The 22208-nt window shown below is 45.9% G+C and overlaps 1 protein-coding gene across 3 annotated transcripts in view; it reads right to left on the reverse strand.

The window, feature by feature from the left end:
* Positions 1–2315: 2315 nt before the first annotated feature.
* Positions 2316–22208, reverse strand: part of LOC144611297 (transportin-3-like) — a 52505-nt gene continuing 32612 nt past the window's right edge. For 2 of the 3 annotated variants that reach the window (XM_078430338.1, XM_078430336.1), the window contains exons 17-24: positions 21280–21420; positions 19572–19688; positions 18287–18381; positions 12514–12670; positions 11611–11778; positions 6638–6750; positions 4588–4676; positions 2316–2454 (exon numbers count right to left, since the gene is read on the reverse strand). In XM_078430338.1, the coding sequence (XP_078286464.1) occupies positions 4616–4676; positions 6638–6750; positions 11611–11778; positions 12514–12670; positions 18287–18381; positions 19572–19688; positions 21280–21420 (852 nt within the window). In that variant the 3' untranslated portion in view covers positions 2316–2454; positions 4588–4615. Of the gene's footprint in view, positions 2455–4587; positions 4677–6637; positions 6751–10080; positions 10246–11610; positions 11779–12513; positions 12671–18286; positions 18382–19571; positions 19689–21279; positions 21421–22208 lie in introns of those variants that run through there. The other variant, XM_078430337.1, reaches the window with a different exon arrangement.

Below are 22208 nucleotides of genomic sequence, written 5' to 3' on the forward strand. Positions count from 1 at the left end.
AGTTGGGCCGAAGGGCCTGTTTCCACGCTGTATCACTCTGTGACTTAAGGATAAAAGAGCATGGATCCAACACAGATAGCAAGTGAGATGTTTTCAAAATTTAATATAAAAAGATTCTGTACATGGGCACATCTGTACCACCACTAAACACTGACAAAACACTTCACATAAATTGGGCCGCAAACCACCTGCTTAAATTAATAGACACAGTACACCAAAGACGATCCATTTGTTTTTTTTTCTTTTAAATTGCTGCAAAACTGAAAAAATAGTTTTTTGAATTTAAGCCAGTTATTAAAAAAAAAACTTTTAAAACCTGTCCCCAAATTTGCAGATTCTATTTCACAGATTAGGAGCTGTTGGTCGACGTTGCCAGTGACCGTGGCTGATCGCTGTCACTGTGGGCTGACTACCTCACTCACCTGCACTGTGGCTCCCACACACACTCACACTGCACCTCCACCAGCCCCAACACCTCCGCAGGTCACTCTCCCCATCACACACTCCCGCCCCACTCCTTTCCAAAACCAGCTCCGAACACTGTTCAACATTCCCCTCAGTACACCGCCTTCAGCCAGACTCGATGTAGCAGCAGTGAGGAGTAGCTAGGAAACCAGTGCAGGGCCACGCAGTGTGTAGGAAGGAATTGCCTCTCCTGGCTTATACCGAACACAGACACATGGTGCTAGAGTAACTCAGCGGGTCAGGCAACATCTCCGGAGAAAAGGAATAGGTGATGTTTCAGGTTGGAACCCCTTCTTCTCTGCATCCCCTCGTTAACACCTCTTCCCCAGCCAACAATGGGCCATTGTGGACTCCACCCTTCCTTGGTCATCTGTTGCCGGCCCTGATTTGTTCTGGCCTTTTCCTACCGCCAGTTGCCCCCCCCTCCCCCCCCCATTACCTCCTGTCGGAAGAAGGGGCCCGACCCTAAAACATCGCCGATTCCTTTTCTGCAGAGATGCTGGCTAACCCGCTGAGTTATTCCAGCACTTCGCATCACAGTGTGGTCTACCTGCTGTCGGTAGGTGCTACGAACTTGGGTGTTGATGCCCATCAGAGTCTGGACCCGTTAGCTGCTGAAAGCTGCCCCTGGGTTTAGCAATAAATTCAAACGTCGGCCCTGCCGTGTGGCTATCTCAGCAGCCTCCTCCACTGGGTGATTATAAGCCACCGCAGCAGTCACTTGCACAGGGACAGGGGGTTAGGACTAAACACATCGTCAGACTATCCCAAACTTCAATCAGCATCGCCGCTGTGTAAAGATAACCCCCCCCCCCCCCCCCCAATTGTCCAGCCACCATGTTAGACTCAACGTTGGCAGCTAAAACCAGTCACCCATGCTGAGAAACGCAGCAGCTAGTTACCTTGTTCACTGCAATAAGCAAAGGACGTGAATCAATTCACGTTTTGTTTAGTTGAGAGATGCATGACAAATGCTTTTAGGTGGTCGCTGGAAGGAAGACCGGCCTTGAAATTGGGAGTTATATTTAATTCCTGAAAATCACTCCCGAATTGTGAGTGTGTGACACCTGGACCGCACAGTGTTGCTGCTGTATGGAAACACCAGCCTCAGGTCCAGCATCTTCTCCAAGCCCTGGCCTCTCTGGGAAGAGAGGAGCTGGTTCATGGGCTTCAGTAGGCGAATGGTGCACACAGTCTCCGGCAAGAGTTTAATCAATGATGCATCTCTGCCCGATTACAAGACACAGTCACAATCATTGATAGTTCCAGTTAAAACTAATAATGTATTAAGAGCGAGATAGATATAGCTCTTAGGGCTAACGGAATCAAGGGATATGGGGAGAAGGTAGGAACGGGGTACAGACTTTGGATGATCAGCCATGATCATATTGAATGGTGATGCTGGCTCAAAGGGCTGAATGGCCTACACCTGCACCTATTTTCTATGTTTAATATCGGCTCAATGCAGTCAGGAACAGTAAATTCAAGGTGACAATCTAGTGCTAGTATTTCACATTTTGGTATAAAACAATTGGTATTTACGGTTAAAATAATTTCCCTTCCCTCGACATGCTCCTCAGGCAACCTGCCAGCAAGCGTTATGGCACACTGGCACCTTGTTTAAAGCATTGAATACTGAACAACTGTCTGTCCCAACAAGAACCAGCGCGTCTCTGTGTTGGAAGCCGCGGGCAAGTTGCAGGCGCCAAAATTAAAACACGGTGCAACGGAACAAACAATTGATGAATCGATCTGACGTACGACAAACAAGACCCCACTTCTGCCACCCTCCTGCTGCTGAAGCCGTGACCTGCCCTTTAACCTTGCCCTCCCCACCGCCCCTCCCCCACCTCCCGCGCTCACAGCCAGACCAGCCACCGCTCGCTCGGCTGCCTGTCTGTCTGCTCGCTCCCTTTCCAGTCGCGTAGAGCACCGACCACTGGAATCCTCTCGTGATGTCTGTGCGCTGGCAAGGAATGTCCGACAAAGCTAGGGATTTAATAAAGATGCCAGTCAGTAAATATTTTTGAAACCACTTCCATTTCACATGAAGAGTGCACTGCACAGTAGTAGACTGTTCAGCCAGTCTGATCAACAGCAGCATTTATGCTCCAGTTGTCAAACCTCATGTCACATTCATCCAACTCAGCATCAATGCTTCCCCCTGCATGGCTTCGGTTATTGTCACGTGTGCCGAGGTACAGTGAAAAGCTTTTTTGTTGCGTGCTAACCAGTCAGCAGAAAGGCAACACGCGAGTACAATTGAACCGTCCACAGTGTACAGATGCATGATAAAGGGAATAAGGTTTAGGGTAAGATAAAGTCCAGCAAAGTCTGATTAGAGATAGTCTGAGGGTCTCCAATGAGGTAGATAGTTGCTCAGGACTGCTAACTGTACAACTCCTCCCCCCTTCTGCCATGAGTAGACTGACTCCCCTCCCCCACCAATTCTTTGCATGTCCCCAATCCTTTCCACTCGTCACTTTAATTTCATGTATCTTGTGTTTCGTGATTGTTGGCAGATCAATGGGATAAATAAAGTTCTATCGTATCGTATCGTATCTAGTTGTTGATAGGAAACACTATCAATCAACACTTCAAAATCCTGGTCAAAGATCTAATGTTATACTCAAAATAACAGAGGAGGCTGCCATGTGGCTCGTGGGTCCTGGCTCACCTAGTGATCCCATCAGCTCCAAACCCTCTCTCCTTATTCCCTCTCCCATGCCCATCAACCCCCCCCCCCTTGATTATTTTACTACTCACCTGTATCAAGTGTAAATTTAAAGAGGACAGATAACCAAGAATGCATAGGAAAAACTGCAGATGCTGGTTTAAATCGAAGGTAGACACAAAATGCTGGAGTAACTCAGTGGGTCAGGCAGCATCTCAGGAGAGAAGGAATGGATGACGTTTCGGGTCTCGACCCGAAACGTCACCCATTCCTTCTCTCCCGAGATGCGGCCTGACCTGCTGAGTTACTCCAGCATTTTGTGCCTAACCAAGAATGCACATCTTTGCAACGTGGGAGAAAATTGAGTGGTGCGGTGTTAAATTTCACACTCTGCTGGCAGCACCTGAGGTTAGGATCGAACCAGGGCTCTTGTGGTTGTGAGATGTACTGGGGAGGGGGGCCTTTAACAGATGTGGGAATGTGGCGACGTGCGGAATCCTTGCACATTCACTGGGTGCTAATGAGGCGGTTAAGCGCAGCATTGAGCAGAAAGCAAGTCTCACAGGGGCGCGCACACACCCACTTCCGAAAAATAATAGACACTAAACCTTCTGGCCATAAACTGTTCTTTGTACCCAGGCATCGTTAGCTGGTAAACAGTCGGCAGGCAGGAAGCCAGGCTATTTGGGTCTGGAATCTGCAGAGGCTGAAGCACTGGTGCGGAACGGAGATAGTCACCACCCAGCGTGGTCACACGGTGCTGCAAGCATCTCTGGAGAGAAGGAATGGGTAACGTTTCGGGTCGAGACCCTTCTTCCGACTGGTTTCTTCAGACAAAAAAGAAACCCTGCTCAGCTCAATGGTGTACAGACAGTACTGCAGCGACAGGCCTTGGTGAACAAGTGATAGAGTGGATGTGGAAGTGATGCTTCCTCTGGTGGGAGAGTCTAGGACCAGAGGGCACAGCCTCAGAATGCCCTAATCTTGCCATATCAAAGCCTTTGATAAGCCCAAATCTTTTGTTAGGCAAAATTCGACCCGTCGATGGGCCATGGAAGTCCAGATGAGGTCGGTATCGGCATCCTCACCCAGCCCAGGCACATTTTCAGGGGGATGTCGGGGATTTCAAGTGCGCCTGCGGAATTCTGCCTAGAATAAAGGAGGTGCCGGACTACCAGTTGCCGGGTAAAGAAGAAAATAAAGTCATCGGTGGTGGACCTGTACCAACAGCAAGATAGAAGCTTACACTGTAACTAAAACGACAACGCAATGCTGGAAACATTCAGAGGTCAGGAGCATCCAGAGATGGAAACAGCTAATGTTTCAGGTAGAAGGCACCTCATCTGCCCCCTCTCCACAGATGCTGCCCGACCTGCTGAACCTTTTCAGCTTCTGGTGCTTTTATTTCAGATTTCCAGCCTTTATCCTTTTTTTAAATTTTCACTTACGTTGCAAATCCATGGTTACGTCCTGACGCTACCTGTAGAAGCCGGAGAATTCCATTAAAGACCAACCTATCATTGCAGCATCTTCAGCACTGCAGGGGAAAGGGAGAAAATGATTTATGAGGATGTTTTAAACTTTAGTTGCTTTCTACTTTAAAATATAATCAGCAAACTGCCGGCTAACATACACCAATCACCATTTCTCTACGCATCGTACTCGAGTTTGATTGTGTTGTATAATCTTACCTGATTGGATAACATGTAAAACAAAAGACAGACACAAAAAGCTGGAGTAACTCAGCGGATCATGCAGCACTTCTGGAGAGAAGGAATGGGTGACGTTTCGGGTCGACACTCTTCTTCAAACCCGAAACGTCACCCATTCCTTCTCTCCAGAGGTGCTGCCTGACCAGCCAAGTTACTCCAGCATTTTGTGTCGACCATCTGGTTGACAATGTCGTTTTGAAGGTGTACAGCAAACAGGAGCCACAAGGCAAGGAGGTTCCAGCCTGGCAGCTACTACTTCTATAGACAAAACGTACAATGAAGCCAAACAGGCAAGTCAGGATCAGAGCATTGAATTACTGCAGGGGCAAGTAGAGGCAAAGTACAAAGTGTGTCAAGACAAGGTAACAGAGAGGTGAGCTGAGTAAAATGATGGAGAGGTAAACTTTGTGCTGGCTTGCTTCAGTGCATTCATCACGCGCTGAACGCCCGAGCATTTTTACTTTACACGGTGTGAAATAATGAATATTTTAGCAGTAGATAAGAGATCAAGATAACAGCAATTTCACCACTGTCAGGGCACGTAGTCTAGGATGGTAAGATAGGTTGAATTGTAAAGGCCCATCACCCTTCGTTCCGGAACCTTCCTGGATTACCCAGTTTGCCAGACCAACAGAGGTCACGGTCTCCGAGGGGAGTCCACTGTACGGGAATGATCCGCCTAGGCCACCGACATACCGGCCCGCCGATCGGCTGTGGAAGTCGGCTATGGGAACGGATCTGCCGGCTCAGGACAGACTTCCAGAGCCCCGGCCGCAGGGACCGAGTTTGACCCGCCGAGGCTGGCCGGCTCACCCGGCCTTGGCACCACACTTTGGCGGGGACTCCAAGTCTACTCTGGTAATTTTGCCCAGACCACCAGTTACCAGAAAACAGTAGTAACAGAGGCTTGATCGAGACACAAGGAACTGCAGATTGCGGTGGTAAACCTGTGCTAGATAAAGATTGTTCTTTTCTAGTGTGTAGGAAGGAACTGCAGATGCTGGTTTAAACCAATGATAGACAGAAAAAGCTGGAGTAACTCAGCAGATCAGGCAGCATCTATGGAGAAAAAGAATAGGTGATGTTTTGGGCCGAGACCCTTCTTCAGAATGAGAGTCAGGGGAGAGGGAAATGAGAGATATAGATTAGCAACTGTTGGGCAATTACATCAATGCTCAAATGTATTGTGCAACTGATTGGTCTTTGAGCGGACTTTACTAGCTTTATCGTACACTAAATGTCATTCACTTTATTCCCTTATCCTGTATCTGTACACTGTGGATGGCTTGATCGTAATCATGTATTGTTTTTCCGCTGACTGGGTAGCACGCAACAAAAACTTGTCACTGCATAACAGTTTAGTTTATTGTCACGTGTACCGAGGTACAGTGAAAAGCTTTTGTCGTGTGCTATCCAGTTAGTGGAAAGACAATACATGATTACAATCGAGCCATTTACAGTATATCGATGCATGATAAGGGATCAACATTTAGTGCAAGGTAAAGCCAGCAAAGTCCAATCAAGGATAGTCCCAGGGTCACCAATGAGGTAGATAGTAGTTCAGCACTGCTCTCTGGTTGTGGTAGGATGGTTTGGTTGCCTGATGACAGCTGGCAAGAAACTGTCCCTGAATCTGGAGCTGTGTTTTTCACACTTCTATTCCATTTGCCTGTTGGGAGAGGGGAGAAGAGGGAGTGGTCAGGGTGCGACTCGTTCTCGGCAAGGCCAGCCAGTCGGGTACCTTGGTACACGTGACAACAAACTAATCAGTAAGACTTGCGCTTACCACATGACTTGCTTGTGGAACTCTGTGACTTGCTTTTCTGTCGCGGTGATAGCCCCGGCCGACAGCTCCTTCGGGAGGCTCATCAGAGCATCTTCCAGCCACTGACAGAATGTCTGGTGTCAAACACACACACACAGGGAACAAAGACAAGCCATGTTACAGGAGGCTCAGCTTAGCGGCAGAGGAGGCATGTGCAAATAACAGTTCAGGTGTTAGCCCTGGCTTTTGTCAACAGTTGGCTGTGTATTTTAACAAGCACTGCTTAGAGGATGCCTTTGACACCAAACAACAAGCCTGAGCTGGCAAATGAATGGCAAGAGTCATATGCCTGTCCATTTGATGTTACTTCTCGTCTACAGATTCATGAATGATGGAATTGTGATGGAGAACAAGGTGAATCAGACATACAACTCACTGCTGTGTTACCACTTAAATATTCCATATCATTCATTTGACTTTCAATAACGTACAGGTCCAACAGAATAAGTGGTTGCATCTAAGTCCAATCCCCATCCCTGGTTTCTTGGCCTATGTGAGCCACTCGGCCCTTCTAGCCTGTCTGCTTTCTCTATTTAGACCAGGGCTGCTCTGGGTCTTAACTCCATCTACATGCCTTAGCTCTACAATGCTTGAACACAGGTTTAATAAAGAGGTTTCGTGACTTTCTACCACTGAAGGTAAACTCATAAGTGACACAATGTGGGAGAAAAATTAATATTAGTGTTACCATTGTCATTGTAACTCCTAAACAGTGTTCAGTGCGAGATGGAGAGAGGAGAGAAATGAGACAGGAGATAAAGAGAGTCGAGCAAACGAGAGAGGAGAAAGAGAATGAAAAATTAGAGAGAAAGAGAAAAAGAAGAGAGAAAACGAGAAAAAGGAGAGAGGGAGAGAAAGAGAAAGAGAGAGAGAGAGAGAACAAACACAGGGAAGACATAAGAATTGTCCGTGCTGGATTTCAATCCTTGTCCCAGAGGCCAACTTGAAGTCTGATTCACCTCCCCAAATGACTCCCTTGTGCAAAAAAATAAAAACAGGAAATGCACAGCAGCTTGTTCATCTGATGGGGAAAGACAAGAGCTTAATCTTTTGAACACAACTCTTCAGACCAATTCCATTAAAGACTCCAACGGAAACATTAACCAGCTCTTTTCTCATTAGTCAGAGACAGATTCCAGTGGATACGGAAATCGAAACTGTAAACAGTAAATGCTATTTTTAAAATTTATTTAATCACTTACATTCACTGCTCATCTAAAGACTATTTCAGAGTGCAACCAATGCCATACTGTGAAAGTCTGGGGTTAGACTGGGTGATGGTGACAATTTTCCATGCTGAAGGATGTTTGTGAACTAGGTGGGATTTTAAACCTTAGTCCAGTGGTTTCACAGCCATGGTTATTGAGATTATATCAAAAAAACTTAATTCCACAGTTACTGTTGTGGAATTTAATTTGGTTTAGAGATAAAGCACGGAAATAGGCCTTCGGCCCACTGGGTCCAGCAATCCCTGTACACTAATGCTATCCCACACACACTAGGGACAATTTTACATTTATACCAAGCCAATTAGCCTACAAACCTGCACGCCTTTGGTTTGCGAGAGAAAACTGAAGCTTCCTGGGGAAAACCCACGCAGGTCACGGGGAGAACGTACAAACTCCATGCAGACAGCACCCGAAGTCAGGATTGAACCCTGGTCTCTGGCGCTGTGAGGCAGCAACTTTATCGCTGCACCACCGTGTCGCACACTCTCTCTGGATGGATGTGTATTGGCCCAGCCGCTCATAGGGAGAAATCAGAAAGGAATTGACGGGCAAGTCCAATAGCAAATGCTGCAGGAGTGTATGTGTACACATATACACACACCAAACCTTTTCTTCTCTCTCGTTTATTATATTGTTTACTGTGTACTATGTTTAGATATTCTGTTGTGCTGCTGCAAGAAAGAATTTAATTGTTCTATCTGGGACACATGACCATAAAACACTCCAGTGGGCATTATCCACCTTCGTACCTCAGTAATAAACTAAAGTTAATGGAATCTAAACTCTTAAAAATACTTTACTTCCTTTTATTAATTTTTCTAGTCCAAATACGACGGGCTGTACCGGCCCCTAGCTGCTAAGCGGCTTTCCTTCCACCCACATGGAAACAGAGTGGACACTAGTGTATGTGACTGGTGCAGACATTCAGTCACTAAACTAGTAGCTCAGGTGCCTGCAGTAATAATCCTGATATCCCACCACGGAAGCTGTGGAGACACAAGAGACTGCAGATGCTGGAATCTGCAGGAAACAATGGCTGGACGAACTCAGCGGGTCAAACAGCATCTGCGGAGGTAAGAGGATGGCGGACATAACAAACTGAGACCTTGAACAAGGCCGAGTGTATAGTATGCAGAAGTGAGAGAGAGGGGTTGAAGTAGAGGCTAGTCGGGAATAGGTGGAATCAAAAATGAACTGCAGATGCTGGCTTGTACCAAAGATAGACACGAAATGTTGGAATAACTCAGCGGGTCAGGCAGCATCTCTGGAGAAAATGGATCAGTGACGTTTCGCGTGGGGACCTTTCTTCAGACCGAGTTATTCCAGCATTTTGTGTTTATCTTAGGCAATAGGTGGAACTAGATAAAGGGGGAGATGAGGGGGAGGGGAAATGGTTAGATGGAGGTGGGAAAAATATTGGCAGGTGGAATTAAATTCAGTTAATGGATAGGAAAAGTTGAGAGTGATGTGGGCAGAGGGGACTAGCTCGGATGGGGCATGTTGGTTGACGTGGAAGAGTGGGTGAATGGCCTGTTTTTGTGCTGTATGATTCAATACTAATTAGATGGAATTAACAAGTAGAAAACTACTAGATTGTTAAAAAACATTTGAGCTAGAAACATCCTTCAGAGGAGCAAATTTATTATCTTTGCCTAGCCTCACAAAAGGTCGACTCTAGATGCTTCCTCCAATTTACCCGACACTGAAATAACCCAGCTAGCATCGAGAGCAAGAACGGTGGGGCGGCACGGTGGCGGAGTTGCTGCCTTGCAGCACTTTCAGCGCCAGAGACCCGGGTTCGATCCCAACTACGGGTGCTGTCTGTACTTAGTTTGTACGTTCTCCCCGTGAGTTTTCTCAGAGATCTTCGGTTTTTTCCCACACTCCAAAGACGTACAGGTTTGTAGGTTAATTGGCTTGGTAAAATTGTAAATTGCCCCTCGTGCGTGTTGGATAATGTTAATATGCGGGGGGGATCGCTGGTTGGCCTGGACTTGGTGGGCCAAAGGACCTGTTTCTGCGCTGTATCTCTAAACACCTTGCCAGTGACTAGGTCCCAAAAGGTAAAGGATGATTCCATATATTCCCTCCAATTTACTGACTCTGAAATGTCCAAGCTAGCCCAAAAGTGAATGGATTTTTTAAAAAAGCAGGACATTCAACTCTTTTACTTACATTCATCCACTTACACAGATGGGAAGCATTAGATTTGGATCAGGGATGGGGTAGAGTCCCTCCAAGGTCAAAATTTAGATCAGGAAATGCAGCACAGATCCCGTTGGTGTCCCTCAATAGCACAACCACATGAAGCATGTTGAAAAAGCGAGGATGAAAAGACGTCTACAATGGGATAAACAGATTAAGTGAATGTAGTGTCAGAATAATAATATGGAAAAAAAAAGTGAGATTATGTAGGAAAATTAGAAAGAGTATATATTTTTTAATGTAGGAAGGAACTGCAAATGATGGTTTAAACCGAAGATAGACACAAAATGCTGGAGTAACTCAGCAGGACAGGCAGCACGACACAAAATGCTGGTCGGAAAAAAACTGCAGGTGCTGGTTTAAATCGAAGATAGGCACAAAATGCAGGGGTAACTCGACGGGTCGGGCAGCATCTCGGGAGAGAAGGAATGGGTGACGTTTCGGGTCGAGACCCTTCTTCAGACTGAAAATGCTTTCAGACACAAAATGCTGGCGTAACTTCTTCGGGTCTGAAGATGGGTCTCGACCCAAAAAGTCACCCATTCCTTCTCTCCAAAGATGCTGTGTGTCCCGCTGAGTTACTCCAGCATTTTGTGTCTATCTTAGAGTATTTTTTAAGCAGGAAGATTTTTTTTTTAAATGGTGTGAAACAGATACATGTTTTCATGGAAGGTTTCTGGTATGATGCATCATTGCACAGAGAAAGTAAAGCCAAAGTATAACTGGTAGTTAGGATGACAAACGGTCTAGAGTGCAAGGAGCTGGTGCGGTGTGTGCATGCCCTTGTCCTCTGTTGCTCAGGAAGGTTGTACTTGGCTGAGTTAGTACTGCATGGGCTCACTAAATTCATTGCTGGCGTGAAGGTACGAGTAGAGATTGAGGGAAACTGGCCTTTACTCACAGGAGTTTTGCATAAATTAGAGATGATTTCACTGCAAGACTGTGAAAGGAACCAATGGAATGGATCCTGAGAATCTAGAAAGGGAGCAAATCCTCAGGATCAGCCTCCCGAGAACAAGGCAAGGATTATAAACGGAGACACAAGGAACTACAAATGCTGGAATCTTGAGTGAAGCTCAAAGTGCTAAAAGAACTCAGCAGCTCAGGCAGTAGCTAGAGTAACTCAGCCAGGCTGAAGAAGGGCCCCGACCCAAAATGTCATTTATCCATGTCCTCCAGAGATGCTGCCTGACCTGCTGGGTTACTCCAGCACTCTGTGATTTACCGAGGATTATAAATCTTTCTAATGATCCACTGCAGAGGGCCGTGTCAGTTCAGCCAATTATTATATTCAAACACTAAAGTAGTAGACTTGTAACAAATAGAACTAAGGGGCTGGGTGTAAAGGTGGGGCCAAGTCTAGATTCAAACATGTTCCTACTTAGCCAGAAGATCAGAATCAAAGTAGAATGATCCACCCCTACCAATATTTTCACACGTGCAACACACTTACCTACAATCATCAGGTGAGGAATTGAGAGAGTGCCCGGTGGTACTCACCTTGCGATCAAAGATGCGGAGCTCCCACAAGACGTCGGCCACGTTACCAAGCATGCTGGGCACCAGGTAGAAGCAGCAGGCCTGGACCAGCTGTGCCACCAGCAGCGCCCCGCTCTCCCCCAGAAACCCGTGCACCAGGTTCTTCCGCAGCTCAAAGTCGTCTCTGTGCTGGAACGCAACAACAAACGCAATCACCACAGAGGCACAAGGAACTGCAGGTGCCAGAATCTTCAGCAAAGTGCTGGAGTAACTCTGCGGGCCAGGCAGCATCTCTGGAGCGGGAATAGCTAACGTTGCTGGTCAAGACTCTTCATCAGAGATAGGCACAAAATGCAAGAGTAACTCAGCGGGAAAGGCAGCATCTCTGGCAATAAGGAATGGGCGATGTTTCGGGTCGAGACCTTTCTTCAGATACGTCTCGACCCGAAACATCACCCATTCCTTCACTTCAGAGATGCTGCCTGTCCCGAGTTACTCCAGCATTTTGTGTCTATCTTTGGTGTAAACCAGCATCTGCAGTTTCTTTCTACACCCTTCATCAGACCCAGACCCAGCTGGAAGAACTGTTTGGGTCCAAGGATGGAGGTGAGATAGAAGGTGAAGGGACAGGAAGGCATTGCAATTCCTGCGGTTGCAGGGGAAAGTATCTGGGAAGGGATCAGCAAACCAAGGCGTCACCGGGAGAGAGTGGTCTTTGCGGAATGCAGACAGGGGAGAGGACGGGGAGAAATGTCGGTGGTGGGCTCACATTGGTTAATCATGTTGGTTGCAGAGACCAGTGTACTGATGGGCAAGGACCAGGGGAAGTCTATCCCTGTTGTCCGGGACTAGGCAGGGATGGGAGGTGCGAGGCGGAGATCAGTACTGCAGTACAAGGATGAGACGCAGGTATCGCATTGTCACCTCATTGATTGTAGCCACGTGAATCAAATCCTGCAGGAACTTCATCACGCTGGAGTTTGCATCACGATGGTTCAGCAAAGTTGCCGCCAGTGCACATCGGATGATCAGAGACATCACTGGGCTTTGGATCAACACCACCGGGCTTCGCTGAATGAATCTGGGAAGAGAAGTGCTCGTTTAGTCATACGGCACAGAAACGGGCTCTTTGAACCAACTTACCCATGCTGGTAAAATGACCCATCTCACCTGCTGCCCACGTTCTGCCATATCCCTCCACACCTTTCCTATTCATGCACCTGTCCAAATGCTGTTGTTGTACCTGCCCCGACTACCTCTGAAGATAGATACAAAATGCTGGAGTGTGGGAAAAGTTGCCTCTCTGGTTTCGAATTTTGCCCCTCTCAAAACCTATGTCATCTGGTTCTCTTTTTCCCTTACTCCGACTAAAAGACTGTGCATTCACAAAATTTACTTCCTCATGATTTTATGCACCTCTAAAAGATCACCCTTCAGCTTCCTGCGTTCTGAGCCTGCTCGACATCTCCCTGTAGCTCAGGCCCTCATGTGTTGGCAACATCCTTGTAAATTTTCTCGAGCTTAACGCCATCCTTCCTAGAGCAGGGTGACCAGGTGGGCGGTGTGGTGGCACAGCGCTAGAGACCAGGGTGCCATGCTGGCTACGGGTGCTTGTCTGTACGAAGTTTGCACGTTCTGCCCATGACCTGCATGTATTTTCTACGAGAACCTCGGTTTCCTCCCACACTCCAAACAAAGATGTACAGGTTTGTAGGTTAATTGGCTTGGTATAAATGTAAAACAACTGTCCCTCGTGTCAGGTTGAGACACTACCTGTTTCCACGCTGTACCTCTAAAATAGAAACTGAACAATACTCCTAATGCAGCCTCACCAATGTGTTGTACAATGACTTCACCTCATTTTGAGTGTGTTTTCAATTCCCACACTGTGGACATCAACCACTGTAGAGCAGCGCTCCGCTGCCAAACCATACGATTATCAATGCAAGCAAGTGAGCGATTATCCGCAGCTAAAGAGTAAGGGATATTATTGCAAGTTTGCCGGTAGCTTCCACCTCCTCCTGTGTCAACCCTCAATAACCTTCCATGTTATTAGACCAGGATTATGGTGCTCAACCCGAGGGATTACTGAAGTCCTGGCAAACGTGGACTGGAGCTGACTATTTAGTCAGTGTGATTCACTGCCATCCCGGGACACACAGTAACCTAGAGCCATCAACAGATTTATACATCAAGCAATTAAATCACCTATTGTTGATTTAAGCCAGTGACTTAAACATGCGACTTTGCCAAGAACTTAAAACTTCAGGATCAAATTCTATTCTTTCAAGAGAGAGTTAATAGAGCTCTTAATGAAAGCAGAGTCAAGGGTTATGGGGAGAAGGCAGGAATGGGGTACTGAATGTGAATGATCAGCCATGATCAGGGTGAATGGTGGTGCTGGCTCGAAGAGCCGAATGGCCTACTCCTGCACCTACTGTCTATAAAGGAAATTCTTAACAGCGAATCTGTTGAGCAGCTTACTGTTTGTTCGCTGTTGAACAGTTATGATACATAACCAAAGGAAAGAAAAGGTTCCGGCTTTGATCTGTCGCTTGTGCGTATCTCGGCATGTCAGTAGATCGAAGAGGCTACACCAAACGCAGAACAGGGGAATGCAGCCAGGACTCCCATGGGAAAGTCTCCATCAACGGCCATGAAGAAAGGCTTGGGATCAGCTGCCATGCTGTCACAGCACCTTTTGCTTTGGTCAGTACACCACTGATCCAGAGTACAATAGGCTGCCTCACTTGTTAGGGCACAGAGTAATGTGTAACTCATGAATCAGGCACAATACCAAGGCCCTGGCAGTCTCAAGACAAACAGTTTTAGTTACAGTTTATTGTATACTATCCAGTCACCAGAAAGACCAAACACGATCACAACCGAGCCATTTACAGTGTTTAGTGTGGGGGGTTGTAATTCATGATTGGTAGACGAGTCTGTGGCTAGTATGCAAATAGTCACCTGGGTTGGGCACCATCTTGGAAGTAATCTTCCCATCTTGGAAGTAATAACAAAAACCAGGAGAATTATCCTGAGAAGGGTCTCGATCCAAAGTACCACCTATTCGTTTTCTCCAGAGATGTTGGCTGGCCGCTGAGTTAATCCAGCATTTTGCCTCTATCTTCGATTTATCCTGTGACCTCATCAATATTTATTCCTCATCAGTTTAGATTATCCAGACTCACTGTTGAATTCTTCAATTCTAGACACTTGCTTTTTTACTCGATCAGAACTGATCATTACTGATGGTAATCATTGTAGCCAGTTTTTTCTTTCTCCACGAGTACATGTCCCACAGTCTAGCTATTAACATCACCCTACACAAAGCCACACCAAGTGCTGATTACTGCCCCCATTAACCCTATACTGGTTCTACCCTTCACTCTCTAACCTTCTCGACTACTTTCTCCCTTTCACAGCTCTGAAAACATCTTCCCCTTCTCAAAATCTAAAATAAAAAAAATAACACACTGGAAATACTCAACAGATCAGGCAGAGTGTATGGAGAGAGAAAAAAGTTTCAGACTGAAGGTGCTCCTGACCAGAACCATCAACTCTTTCTCTTTCCACAGACGCTGCCTGACCAACCGAGTGTTTTGAAGATTTTCAGTTTTTATTACTACCGCGTAACTACACCTCAAAATTTATTGTTTGACCTTAAAAAGTACTTTGAAATCCTGGAAGGGACACGAAAGGCATGGCAGGAAACCAGGGCTTTCTTTTTGAAGTGCAAACAAATCAGCAACATTCAATTCAGAGCTAACAGAAGCACCGACCGAGCAGTAATGCACCTTGCGTAGCAACTTTGCAGATTCAAACTATTTTCTAAGCCTAGATTCTAACATGAGGATTCTAAAACCAAAGGCCGTAGTCAATTGCAACTCTTAAAAGGCATTGGGATAGATAGTTGGCATGGACCAGGTGGGCTAAAGGGCCTCTTTCCTTGCTGAACTGCTCTATGGCAGCACAAGCAACTGCCATTGCTGGAACCTTGCGTAGAAGACAAAGTGCTGGGGTAACTCAGTGGGTCAGGCGGCATCTATGGTGAACACGGACAGGCCACATTTAGCTTCTGAAAAAACATCCCGGTTCGTGTCCTCCTGAGATGCTGCCAGACCCGCTGAGTTACTCCACCGCTGTGTTCTATGGGTCTATGACTAGGTAGGACTGAAAACTGACCATGTAGTAAAATCTGCTGCATGTTATGTAGCGAGTTGCAATTTCAGATTATGCAGAGTTAAAAAGAAACCCATTTATTTGATTAATTGAGAGAGCGCTCCATCAGTGAGCCGATGAAACAACAAGGCAAGCACTGCTCAGTGACCTGTGAGCCTACAGAGGCCAACGTTTAAGAGGTTCCCAGCAGCTTACCCTTGGGAAACTACACTGATGGAATTTGTTACCATGACAGAAACTCCTTATGATTAAGCTTGGAAGAAAAATATTATGAACACAGAACATAACGTTTGTATTTCTGCAAGCTTGGAGCCTGGGTGGAAAATTATTATCATGTAATCCTTCCCCTTGGTAAATTCCAACAAATCATTTTGAGACACAGCATACCAGAGCCAGGGAAGGAATTAACTTGCATACGTGACTGTAATCTGCAATCTTCTGCATTCCAATGAGCAAACTGAAATGTATGAAAGGTCTGCAGTGGGTGAAGACCTGTAATTGAACAATTCCTAAAGGAGCAGTGCATGTGATAGATTTTTACAGCAACCGACCGCTGCCAGCAAAGTATTACTACACAAAGGAACATGGTTTATAGTCGCAAAGGTGTTCAAGATCAGATAAGCAGCATTACAAAAATATTGCCTCTATCTTGCCGTCTCAAAGGCAGATAATTGTGTGCAGGAATTAAGCGAGATTGGAGATTGCTTCAAACATGATACTTTTCCTTTCAGCGGATCAATGATGCGCAGATCTGTCAGATACTGAAAGTAGAATATAGGTACTCCCCAGGTTACGATGGTTGGACTTTGCGACGGTGCTAACAGCAGGGACCTGTAGTGAGCCGCCGCTCGCTTCCGGACACGTGATCACGCGTTTTCAATGCATTTCGACTTACAATACTTTGTTTTTCCGATGGGTTTCTCGGAATGAAACCCCATTGGAAGCTGAGGAGTATCTGTACTCGCTTTTCAAGGCCCCTCAGGGGGCTGTCTCATTTAGAGGAATGCACACAAGATTTACAAAAAAAATCTGGACAAAATCCAGATTTTATTTATTTTTCTATATTTTAACATTATTTTATTTATATTAATATAAATTAATGCACAAAATCATAATATAATACATACATTAGATATAAATATGTTAATATATTTATCCAGACACGAATATATATATATATAAAACATGACATATATGGGATTTTATTTATATATGTATATACACATAACCCCACCTATTTTATATATATATAAATATATATATAGAAGGTAGACACCAAATGCTGGAGTGACTCAGCAGGTCAGGCAGCATCTCTGGAGAGAAGGAATGGGTGACTTTTCGGGTCGAGACTTCTTCAGACTGATGTCAGGGGAGGGGGCGGGACAAAGAAAGAATGTAGTCAGACAGGAAGACTAGTGGGAGAACTGGGAAGGGGATAGAGGGGGAAAGCAGGGACTGTCTGAAGTAAGAGAAGTCAATGTTCATACCGAACTACCCAAGCGAAATATATACATATATATGTACACACACATATATTTTAAAAAAAATCTCCATGTATGCTTTAAACAATTTCTGCAAATTAGCGAAGGGATTCCAGTGTGAAACATATGTACCATTAAAAACAGCAACCTAAAAGTAAAACACGGCTAGTGTTAGGAATCCTAAACGAGAAAATGCTGGAAATATTCAGGTCAGGTGGCACCTGACAGAAAAGTAGGTTTGCCATTTCATTTTGATTACTTTTGTCCCCATATCTGAAGAACAATTATTGACTGAAGAAGGATCTCCACCCGAAACATCACCCATTCCTTCTCACCAGAGATGCTGCCTTACACCAGCTTTGTTTGCCTACTTTAAGTTGTTAAACTGATGAACAGGTAGTCAGCTCTTGCCTCACCTCCTGGAATTCTGAAGCAAATTTAAATGATTCTAAACAAATTGAATTTGATCTCAGTAACAACTAGGGCAGCACGGTGGCACAGCAGTAGAGTTGCTGTCTCACTGTCCCAGACCTTGACTGTGGGTGCTGTCTGTATGGAGTTTGCATGTTCTCCCCGTGACCATGTGGGTTTTCTTTGCTTGCTTTAGTTTCCACCCACACCCCAAAGGCGTGCAGGTTTGTAGGTTAATTGGCTTCTGAAAAAAACGGCAAATTTTCCCTAGTGTGTAGGAGTGTTAGTGTACAAGTGATTGCTCGTTGGCGCGGACTCGGTGGGCCGAAGGGCCTGGTTCCAAGCTGTACCTTTAAACTAAACTTGATAATTTTACAAAACCCAGATCCCATTGAAGATATTGGTTATAATCAAGGGCTGTTATAAGGACCTCTTACCACTAACTCTGAAGCCTTCTCATACACTGATACACCATTCCTCGAACATGGGTATTTGGTGATTCTAGTATTACAGCTTCATTCCAAATTAAGAAATGCAACTCAGTTTTCTTTGCGTTTAATGAGGGGACCAAACTATGAAAGTCTGCAAAAACAAAAAAAATCTACGAGGAAATCTTTACATACCTTGTTGCCAAGCGGAAAAGATCATCCACCGTGTCAGGGTGGTTCTGGAAGCCTCTAGGTTGTTCTAGAAGATGGAATGTTGGCCCACAAAATGCCTGAAAGGAATCACATGCAAACTTCATCCCTTTGATCCACTGGAAATAATGGCATCTTAAAAACTTGCATGACAATAGATTCGCTAAATAAAGTGGTGACCACATAACTTTGGTGTCACGGCACAACACAGCATTTCTCAAGTGTGATCCTGGCACCCAATGATCAAAGGGGAAGACGATTGAACTTTATTGCCATCCATCACAGTGAGGAATGTGGAATTCACTGTGATGGCTGTTTGTGTGGCTGTGTGTCTTGTTGCTTTTCATTTAGTATGACTGTCTGGTAACTCAAATTTCACTGGTACACGTGACAATAAACTGACGTTGAAACCTTATCCTTTTCAGTGTGATTTTAAATCTTCACCCCAGGCTGTTATCCGCATTAGAGGATATTCACTATAAGGTGAAGTTGGTCAAGGTTAGATTGTGTTCCCTGATGCACAGGAGGATGAGGGGCGATCTGATACAGAATAGAAAATTATAAGTGGCTTGGATAGGGTTGATCGAGTCTTTTTGCCAGGTTGGAAAAATCAAAGATTAGAGACAAATATTAGGGGAAACGTTTAAGGAGAAATTTGAGGCAAATTACACTCACACACACAGGTGTACACAGGAAGGAACTGCAGATGCCGGTTTACACCAAGGATAAACAAAATGCTGGTGTAAGTCAGCGGTTCAGGCAGCATCTCTGGATAAAAGGAATAGTTGACGTTTCGGGTTGAGACCCTTCTTCAGCCTGCAGAAGAGTTTTGATTCGAAACGTCACCTATTCGTTTTCTCCAGAGATGGTGCCTGAACCGCCGAGTTACTCCAGCATTGTGTGTCTGTCACACGTGTAGGTACCTGGAATGCATAACAAGGAAAACCGCTGGAAGCCGACATGATGGCAATGTCTTAAGATGCATTTAGACGGGCATTGGAGCAGGCAGGAAATAGACCATGGGATTGGCATCAATGTAGGCATAGATATCATAGGCTGAGGCTTGTTTCTGTGCGTTTCTACGTTCTACACATAATGTCTTTATAGCGCCACATCTGCAGTGGAAGCCCACACTTTTGAATAAAGTCTTAGGCTGGAAGACCAACTTGTTATTTTGGATCCTGCTCCTCGATAAGTCACATGATGAATATACCCAAAGACCTATAAAACAGTCGCGCACGAGTGTGTGGGTAATTCACGAATAACGAACCTGCATCATCTCCAGCAGCCCTTGCGTGCAGCTCTCCTCACTGCCGTATTCGTCCACCAAAATACTACCCAGGTACAGGAAACAGGAGTGTTGGTGGGACTGGTACACACTCACCATCTGGGGATGGGCAGAAACATGAGAGAAAGAGAGAGACATGATGTGTAGGAAAAAAACTGCAGATGCTGGTTAAAATCAAAGATAGACACAAAATGCTGGAGTAACTCAGCGGGTCAGGCAGCATCTCGGGAGAGAAGGAATGGGTGACGTTTCGGGTCGAGACCAGAAGGGGACGATTTACAGAGTGCCAATTAACCTACAAACCCGTTGTTTTGTGCAGTACAGAACCAGGTGCGTGGTGCACAGGCTGATCTATAAGATTGCTTAGAGTAGACGGACTTGTTTTCCCCAGTATGTGTAGGAAGGAAATGCTGGAGTAACTCAGCAGGACAAGCAGCATCTCTGGATGGAAGGAATGGGTAGTCAAGAAGGGTTTCGACCAGAAACATCACCCATTCCTTCTCTCCAGAGATGCTGCCTGTCCCGCTGAGTTACTCCACCATTTTGTGTCTATCTCCTTTTCCCCAGGGTGGAAATGTCAAATACTGAGGTCACAAGTTTAAGACGTTGGGAGAAAGTTTAAACGAGATTTGAGAGGCAAGTTCAACACCCCCCCCCCCCCACACACACACAGAGACACAGAGTGTAGGTAGAAATTGGATCAATGTTAGCTGCAAGGGAGGGTGAGTTACACAAAAGAAGACACCTTCCTTGACCAGCAACTCCAAATCAGCCAGGCCGATGTAGGAACTAATCTAAAACTTCCCATCCACCCACTCCTCACCTCAAAAAACTCATTCAGTCCAGTTCTGCCCTCTGGTGACCAATAACACACAGCATATCTTTCCTTGCGGCAACCATCCATAGAGAGAGCTTGAGGCATACAGCAAAGAGAGACACAAAATGCTGGAGTAACTCAGTGGGACAGGCAGCATCTCTGGAGAGAAGGAATGGGTGACGTTTCAGGTCGAGACCCTCTGCCCAAAACATCACCCATTCATTCTATCCAGCGATGCTGTCTCTCCCGCTGAGTTACTCCAAGAATTTTGTGTCTATCTTCGACATTACATCCCAGGTCTACGTTGACAATCGATTTACATTCATCAGACACTGTTCCCATGTTATTCTCCTAGCATCTGTCCAGTTTCGACCACACACCTACACAGAGGAGGCAATGTACAGTGAATAATTAACCTACCCCCGGATGAATCTTTGGGATCTAGAAGGAAGCTTGGGTCTGCCGCCCTAGAACTGGGTGCATGGTGGTGCAGCGGTAGAGTTGCTGCCTTGCAGCGCCAGAGACCCGGGTTTGATCCTGACTACGGGTGCTGTCTGTATGGAGTTTGAACATTCTCCCTGTGACCGCGTGGGTTTTCTCCGAGATCGTTGGTTTCCTCCCACACTCCAAAGACTTTGTAGGTTAACTGGCTTGGTGAAAATGTAATCGTTCCTATTCTGTGGACTCGGTGGGCCGAAAGGCCTGTTTCCATGCTGCCTCGCTAAACTAAGCTTGATGTTGTTGACTCTGAAGACAGACAGATACCCATTCTAACCGTGGATAACTGCAACAAGGATAGAGGTTTCACTGTACCTCGACACACGTGACAATAAATAAACTGAAGGGGCATGGGGTATATGCGCACGCACACACCTGAGAGACCAGAGGTTGAATCAACATGGCAGATCCCTTCCCCACGCATCTGATCGCAAAGCGCAGGCAGCGACAGCATCTCTCTGCCATCCGATTATCAGCCTGGTGCCTGTACAGGGTTTCCGATATCACTGGCCAGATCTGCAATGGAAAGCACATGGAGGTCGGTTATAAAAGATTTTATTGCAAACCGGAAGGTCATTCCTCGAGCCTTCAGTTTGAAACCACAAAGACAAGTAATATTTCAAGGAAGTCCATTGAATGCTTATAGAAACAAAGAATTGCAGGTGCTGGTTAATACACAAAAGGACACAAAGTGCTGGAGCGACTCAGCAAGTCAAGCAGCATCTCTGGAGAACATGGATAGGTGGCGTTTATGCTCGAAATCCAAGACGTCACCTATCCATGTTCTCTATGGATGCTACCTCACCTGCTGAGTTACTCCAGCACTCTGTCCATAGAGTGCTTCTAGTTTTCAAGGCAAGAGACTTTACGGTCACAGAAGCCTACTCTTGCCAAGCCTATAGGAAGGAACTGCAGATGCTGGTTTAAACCGAAGAGAGACACAAAAAAGCTGGAGTAACTCAGCGGGACAGGCAGCATCTCTGGAGAGAAGGAATGGGTGACGTTTTGGGTCGAGACCCTTCTTCAGACCAGCAATACAGGATTGGATGGGGAGCAACACACTCTCCACACTGCACCATTAACCACCCCTAAATTAGATATAGGTCTGTGCACCGCATTATCGTCACCCAAAGGTTAATTGCAGGATGAAGTTTTCTCTAACCTGACTAATTGTCCGACTGCACAAGCACTCACTAGTCAATGAAACATTGGCCAACATGAAAACCCTTAATTTGAATCATCGGCCAACCATGCCGGCGGTCGGTGGAGGGCTCTCCACTGAGAGCGAGGGACTCGCGGGCGTG

Source organism: Rhinoraja longicauda, chromosome 40, assembly GCF_053455715.1.
Source record: "Rhinoraja longicauda isolate Sanriku21f chromosome 40, sRhiLon1.1, whole genome shotgun sequence".
Taxonomy (NCBI): domain Eukaryota; kingdom Metazoa; phylum Chordata; class Chondrichthyes; order Rajiformes; family Arhynchobatidae; genus Rhinoraja; species Rhinoraja longicauda.